Consider the following 8,178-nt stretch of genomic DNA (forward strand, 5'->3'; position numbering starts at 1 on the left):
TCGTCTTCTGAGTGAGTCAACAGACTGTTCAAACACAGCACGACCACAGACACAACCAGTTCAACATTTATAAATGCTCAACCTTAATAAGTCATAGCTTGTCTTTAACAACACAACACAACACAACACACAAGTAGAAGATGCTAGTTTGTCCGTGAATTCAGTCGATACAGCACCCGTGCTTACTAGTGGTTATGGAAAATAGGGGCTACTAGTACCACATTACAAGGCCTGGCTACTGTAGACAAATTGGCCGCAACTAGGCCTACTTTTAAAAAAAACCACTTTAAATCACTTCTGTTCCTTAAACCAATGTTTAGATGTGTGATATTCATTTAATCAGACCCTCCACTTTAGCCCACAGAACTTCAAACTCTAGTTAACCATGGTAAGACTCACGTTCATGCTTCTGGTGACTGATAATGTCCTCCTTCTAGTTCGAATGAATGTGTTCAATTACTTTATTTTTCCAAAGAATATACCGGTATGTAAAAAAGAAATAAATGAAAAAAGGTAATCGAAATAGCACAGACAGTATTAGGACAATATCAGCCACCAGAACCAAGCAAGAACAGATGATCAATGGGTTTGTATATGAAGGGGGCGTGGCAGGTAAAAATGTAATATAAAATATTTAAATACTAAATCAAGCAACATAAAAAACTATCTGGGTGTTCACAAAAGCCTGAGTACACGGTAAAATGAACCAAAAAAATATATATGAAAGTGAAAAATGTATTCTACTTGTGAGGGCAAAACAAATTCTGCCAACGCATTTTAACCCATTCAGGACGGGAACCCCTTTGTGTTTTAAGGATTATGTTATACTTTATCCGTTTAAAAATAGCAGATCTACAAGCTCATAGCACGGCACTCTGTGCCACGCTATGAGCTTGTAGATCTGCTATTTTTGAAAAATCGTGAAAATGTGGCGCAAGTCTTTGAATACATTATTTCAAAGCAAACGTTTTTAACTCAAATCTTTGCATCTGGGGGGGGGGGGGGGTCCCTGGAACAACATATTTTTAGATGGGGCTCAGCAGCCAATTAAATATATTTTTGGGGGTCCTAGACATGAAAATGTTTGAGAACGACCGACATAGAGACATAGGTTTTACAGAAAACTGTTTTTTGGCCCATTGAAATGCATTGGCAGAATGCGCAATCATAGGTAGAATAAAAGTGCAGTGTGGTCGTTCCCTAAAGATTAACTTTCATTCAGGAAATATAATTGATGGTGTATTTTCTCAATCTTGCATCATTGGGCAGGCTAATTGATTTGTAGTATACCTTATCATACTATCAGCCCATATTAACGTCAAGCCACGCAAAGCCCTTCTATCACTCACACACACATGCACAAACCAATAGGGGTGCAGAAATGCATTGATCGATGGCAATTCAAAAGCATCGATTAAAAATATAATTTTGGCCTCAGTATAAAGTTGAACAAAATATGCCACTTGAAAATAAATGCGACGGGAACTTGAAGCGTGGTGTATCTGTATCGCCTGTATGCCAAATTGCCAATCATATATCAATCAAATGTGTACTGTAAATTCAACCAAATGATGCATGGAGATTAATTCATATTATTAAAATAGTCAAATCAAATCGCACCATGTTGAGCTTAGCCGTCATGATACCTTGAATAATGCATTAACCCATTCTGACCGGGCACCCATTTTGGTGTTGGCGTCATGTTATGCTTTAGCTATTGAAAAATAGCAGATCTACAAGCTCATAGCGCGCCACCGAGTGGCGCGCTACGAGCTTGTAGGTCTGCTATTTTTGAAAAATTCGAAGAACGACTGACATTTTTAGAATCTGATCTCAGGTCAGAATGGGTTCATCAGACCAGTGTGTGTCCAGTGGAAACCTCGTATGAATCTGATCTCAGGTCAGAATGGGTTAACAACATTTAAGGTGCAGTAAGTGATGTTCAACAAGCATAGTATTCAACTTTGCTGTACCACTGTAGCAGTGTGGTGGTGGTGGTGGTGGTGGGGTTTACCTGCAGAAATACATTGCCTTCTGCCTGCATTTTGGTTGGTTTGTTTTGGTAGACAGGGATATCTTTTTGGTGCTATCAAAACAAACATTGAAAACTCCAAAACACAGTGAGAGCCAGGGGGTGTGTGTGTGTGTGTGTGTGTGTGTGTGTGTGTGTGTGTGTGTGTGTGTGTGTGTGTGAGACACACACACACACACACACACACACACACACACACACCTCCAGTGGCTGATGACTGCTGTGGTGGAAAATGTTTTTGTTTTATTATGAAAACTCAAGGGCCTCAATTAAATACTATTCCTTTATAAAAAAAATAAAAAAAACAAAGAGTGTTAAATACTAGATAGCTGTGCTGTATAACTATATTCCGATTCTGTAAAATGCATTGCTATAGTGTGTTATAGGTGGGTAGGGGTACAGGGTACACGTTACGACATACTAACAGTCCGACAGTCATTAGTCCAGAGTAGACTCCCTGCTATACCCCAAACCCTAACCGCAAGCATGACGCAACGCATGTCGGACCAACGCATGTCACCCCTACAACCATATGTATGTATAGTAGTACTACCATATATATGAACTCCTGAAGGTGCATGGTGGCATTACTGGCAATAGGGTTTAGTTCACCACAGTGACCACACACATGCAACCATGGGTAGCACATACTGCAGGACAGGCAAGGCTGTTACCCCTTTAGTTCTGTGGACTGCAGCAAGGAGGGAGAGGATGAGGCCTGGGGGAGTCAAATCATAACATGATATGGAAAAAAGAAGGCTTCACTTGACAATACATAAAGCAATAATCCAAATGCAATATGAGCAAATGATAATACACACTACACAGCAATAACACTGACAAACAGAACAGAAACATTGTGGATGGGTTGTGCATGTATGGGAACATAAACATATGACAACAAGATAACTTTGCTGGTTATTATAGCCATTATCAGCATCAAGAAAACCATCCAAAATAATACAGATGGAAATGGTGCGGACGGATGCAAATAGTAAACATTCCGATGAGACACACAAGAGGAAGGGCTGCCTACATTTCCGACTGTTTTTTGATTGATTAATAGTCAGAAAAAATGTAAACGACACGTGTTCCAAGCACTGAAAGGAATACCAATCCCAAAAGACTTCCTATTGCCTTATCAGTAATGATTAACTGTACACAGTAAAGTCCGGAGTGATCATTTAACTCTGAGTAAGAGTGTCCATTTATAGACTCATGTAAATTAACACTCGCACTCATTATCACTCAATTATGTGACTCGATCACTTTAACCTAGCAGATGAAAAAAAGCTGTCTTCCACGCTAAATGGCTTCTAAACCTCCAATGATGTGTTTTAGAACAGCTCTTGTGCAATTCAGTGTGTTTAACAATTGCTAGCAATCCCCCTATGGCCGTGCCAAATTAAATATTTGATAAGCAAGCGCCAAGTCAAATAATATACGGACAAGGCAGGGAAGACACCACAACGACAATAAAAAAGACTCAATGGAATAACTAGGCACTGACACATTGGCAACCTGGAGTCCTTTGAACAGCATACAGTACTGTCTAATAAGAGTGGCAAGAATAACTATTTATTCATGAATGTGCCAATGGTGCTTTTAAGATATCATATAAGGCAGTGGTTCCCAAACTTTTTCATGTCAAGGACCCCCAAATTGACACTCATTAGCCCACAGACCCCCCCATTTGAAAATATATGCCGAGGACCCCCCCATAAGAGAAGATTTTCACGGTTCTAGCAGCGATTATCAACCATTTTCATTTCAAGGACCCCCAGTTTGACCTGAATTAGGCTACCACGGCCCCCTAGTGAAATCAACATTAATTTAACTCTGAGATTGTACAAATGTACACAACATTTGTACCCTCCGAGTTACAGACCCATAATAAGGGTCCATTTGGTTCGAAGCTATCATTTTAGCCGGGGACCCCCTGGAACTCCCTCAAGGGCCCCTAGGGGTCCCCAGACCATGGAAATAATGGCAACCACAGCGGCACGGTTAGGCCCACAGTGTTGTAGATAACATGCATTCAGGTCAAAAGTCCATTCTCTGGTTTATGGGAAAATGTAACACCTACACTGAATATCTTCTTGATTATCGGCATGGCCTGCAAACTATAACTACCTTAACTAATTTTTAACAAAACAGCTCTCTTTAAGCCACACATCACACGATGAATGATTTTAAACTAAGACAAACTCTTGGCCTCTTCAAGCTGCCATTGTAGCTTTATCAAATGTCAAGGCTTGGCTTTGTAGTACTACTTAAAATACCACCATTCACTCAGGAGTACTATTGATAAAGCTGCCTGCACTATGTGTGAACATCTGAACATCCATTCTTTCACTGATCTCATCTTAACCAACACTGTAGACTGTACCGTACGTAAAGTAAACCTGCTGCTGGTACTATATCTAATTTCTTGGTAAACTGCCTATAGCCACAAAGACAACAACATACTGTGGTCAGTTGCACAGACACGACATCGCTCAATATGTCCAAGAGTTGGAAACTAAATATCTTAAGCAATAGCAGATCTACAAGCTCATAGCACGGAGTGCCGCGCTACGAGCTTGTAGATCTGCCATCTTTTTTTAATCAAAATGTAGCTCAAATATTTGAGTATATATTCTTTCAGAGCGAACGTTTTTTAACTATAATCTTTGCTTCTGGTGGGGGTCCCCTGGAGCCGGAGGCTGTAACTACCGGTACATATTTTCAGATGGTGGTCGCGGCCAATTTCATATAATTCTGAGTGTTCTTGACATGAAAAAAGTTTGATAAACCTTTAACCTCTGACACAGAAACAAAGGTTTAACTGTCAGGTTTTAGAAGCTTTGAAGATTTGTAGAATCAGCCTCAGGTCTAAATATCTTAAAAATGCTTTAATATGTAGAGCAACTGAAAATAATGAAGGGAGAGACAGATGAGATAGAGAGAAATGACACACGTGTGTGCAGGGGTGTGTGTGTGCAAGCTAGCAGCAGCAGCACACACTTACAGAACAACTGTAGCCTTCCATAGGCTGTGTATGGGGGCGGGGTCACAGAAGTGAAAAAGTACAATAAGAGCTGAACATTTTGTTCCCTGACTGAGCCTTTCCTACAGTGAAACCTCCGTGAGATGTGCCAAAAAACACGCACTCAAAAACACACCCCGAGCTAATAACGCAATCAATTACAACGACCAGAACGAGCCCCGTGGCTTTTTTTTGGGTTTAAAAACGATGATGATGTGCTGTATCGGCGGCGCTTTCAGAGTAGAGTGCGCTCACAAAATGTTGGAGCTGTCGCTCGGATCCACGTGCGCACAAACGGTCTCTTACTACTTCATGCTAACGGTGTAATAACGACACTGCTACTAGTTCAAGTTCAATAGCCAATGTCGACGACGTGAAATAATAAAAACAATCAATCACACCAGCTTTGCAGTAAGTATAAGAAACGTAGCAACGCAATGGGCACCATTAGAACCATTTAGATGTCCCGCTGGCTAATAACAATGCATTGTGTACACAAGGAGGAGGAAGGGGGGAGGGTGTGTGTGTGTAGCATGCATATGAGAACACAGAGTACCCGAGCTAGCATCAAACCTTCCCTCCTCTAACGAGCCCCCCTCCTCAACATTTATTTACTATAAACACCATAAAGCCTGGCTGGAACTGGGCTGATCTGCACCCTGTGCATAGCCAGTTAGCCACGTGTCACTATAGTGTGTGTGTGGGGGGGGGGGGACACTGTAGAAGTTTAGGGGTGACGTTTACATTAAATCTGGACCATCTGTGGTGGTGATGATGATGATTTTGAGTGACCGCGAAACGCAACGGTCATCATCAATCATCATAATAACAAATCGATCATCATCAACATGAAAACAATTCCTGAGAGCTTTAATTAATGTTCATAAGGAGTTCCACAAATCATGAACCAACGCTCAGTCTTTTGGTGATGATGACGTCAGTGTATTATTTCTACAATTGATAACGTTAAAGTTCAAAGTGCAAGTCTAGCTAGTAGCTTCATCGTCTACTTCATCTCTTTATTACGGATACAAAATAAGCGGGGGGGGGTCCCTCCCTGGGTGAAAAGGAGAACGGGGACCCCCCCCCCCAGGAGCCACGTATATACCCCCCCTCTCCCTCTCTCTCAATGACACGTGAGCATAAGCATTTTGGAAAAGTGACTAGGCTAAAGAGTAGTGGGAGGGGTGATGGGAATGGGATGGTGGAGGGGGGTAGGGTAGGAGCATGTCGTCCCACGACGAGAAAGAGCGAGATCCCATCATCCCATCCTTGATCCACAGTGCCACACACACGCAGCACGCACGCACCCGCACAGCCGTGATGTCTGCGTCAGCGTAAAACGCCTCACAACCTCATTAAACGGTGTGATAATCGTCCATAGCAGGAGGATAAGCTAAGCTGCAGGCAGCAGGCCTGTGTAGCCTAGGCTGTACAACACGGTGCCGTCTGTCTGTGTTGCACCGACCGCGGCGGGCGCTTCATCTCGGGCCAAGAGGCTTGACAGTAAACCGGTCCAACAGCCCTTTTGGGTGGGTGGATGCCCGGGCACACCGCTCGCGGCCCCGGCGGAGTCGCCAGGGGCAACCCGGAGACCCGGACACTTTGTATGCAGCCAGGCGTGCGTTAACATAACAACCGATGCAATGCAAGTGTACACACGTAATGCCTCCCCAATGACAACCGGCTGTTCAACACTCACAGCTACTACATTATATAGTACAGTACAGGTGCTTACGGGCACAAAGAAACCATATGGATTGTTGTTGGTTGCTTTGAAACGTTCAACAAATAACACCAATAATAACCAACAATAATAAAGTAACTTCAAACGCTTCGCAAAGCGCAGCTTTAATACTAGTCAACGCTTAAAGTGTCGTTATGCAACATGGAAGTGGCGCCCGGAAACCATGGATCATGATGGATGGATAATATTAGTGGTGAAATGTGCTTTGTAAACACAGAAGTATAAGGATTTAGAAGAAGGCCTATGTGGTCTAGACTAGTCTACTATGCAGAACATCATTCTATAATAAAGCTATAAGTGGGGGGATGTTGGGGGGGGGGGGGTGAATGAAATAGACGCTCGGTTAACTTTGAAAAGGCCTCGTTCAGTTCAGTGGATGGAGGTTGCAGTGCATCTGCTGCTAGGGTGGGTGGGGGGAGGTGGGGGGACAATAACAAAAGAATCTACGCACCTTTGGCTTTTACGTGCGTTCTGGCGTTTTTCCTCGGAGCCATGCTGCTGTCTGTGTGTCTCGGCGGTGCTGTGAGGAGTGGAAAGGGAAATGTCTAGACCTGGAATGAGTATTTCTATCTAGCAGAGAGAGACAGTAGACGAAGGGGGGAAGGAAGGCGGTCCGGTTGGTCGGTCGGGTACAAATCAAAATCTCCCCTCCTTTGCCTCATAAAAAGCCCAAGTCCATAGCAACCCTGTCCGGTTTTTTTTTGGTTGGCAGCGCCCTCCGCCAATGGCCGGGCCCGCTGTGCAAAAGTGGGCGGAGAGACGGGAAATCCTGGACCAATGGGGCCGGGGATCTCACTGGCTTATTCAATCGTGTGGATAGCCTTGGTGTTTGGACCCGCCTCCTCCCTCCCCATCCCCCCTACCAACAAACCACGCCCCCACGCTCTCTGGAACGTGGCAAAGATGGTAGATATGGTAGATTCACCGCTGCGCTGCTATCGCGTTGCTTGAGCTACGTTGACGTTCTCTTATTCAAGATAACGCCAGAAGAAGTCGGAACATATTTATTTTATATAGCAAAAAGGTTCATTCAACAATAAACCCTCGACTGGTGAACCTACGACTGTACCTTCCACCTAATATTCATTGCAGGCCAATCATTGTGGGGAGTGTGTGTCTCTAAATAGGATGAGTTGTAAGTAAATATACTTAGCAGCTTGGTGGAGATGAGTGACACAACTCTGGCATCGCGAGATGTGGTGGCATGTTTATTGGTTTATTGAAGAGAGGACTGAGCTTGAACGTATTGCATAACAGTCAGTAATCTCCGAACAGCGTTTGCCTTTTTTAACTCGCATATTGCTCGCAAAGGCACCGTGCATTTGTACGCCACGGGGCAAAAGGTGTGTGCAATGTATAGTTTGTAACACT

At 43.4% G+C, this 8,178-nt stretch overlaps 1 protein-coding gene across 1 annotated transcript in view; it reads right to left on the reverse strand.

Annotated features, from left to right (window-relative positions):
* asph (aspartate beta-hydroxylase) overlaps positions 1-7,441 on the reverse strand; it is a 46,887-nt gene extending 39,446 nt beyond the window's left edge. Inside the window, exon 1 of the mRNA XM_080777227.1 lies at positions 7,259-7,441. Coding sequence (XP_080633353.1) covers positions 7,259-7,301 — 43 coding nt within the window. The 5' untranslated portion in view covers positions 7,302-7,441. The remainder of the gene's footprint in view (positions 1-7,258) is intronic.
* Positions 7,442-8,178: the final 737 nt, after the last annotated feature.

Source organism: Protomyctophum bolini (assembly GCF_963924005.1).
Source record: "Protomyctophum bolini genome assembly, chromosome: 12".
NCBI classification, from domain to species: domain Eukaryota; kingdom Metazoa; phylum Chordata; class Actinopteri; order Myctophiformes; family Myctophidae; genus Protomyctophum; species Protomyctophum bolini.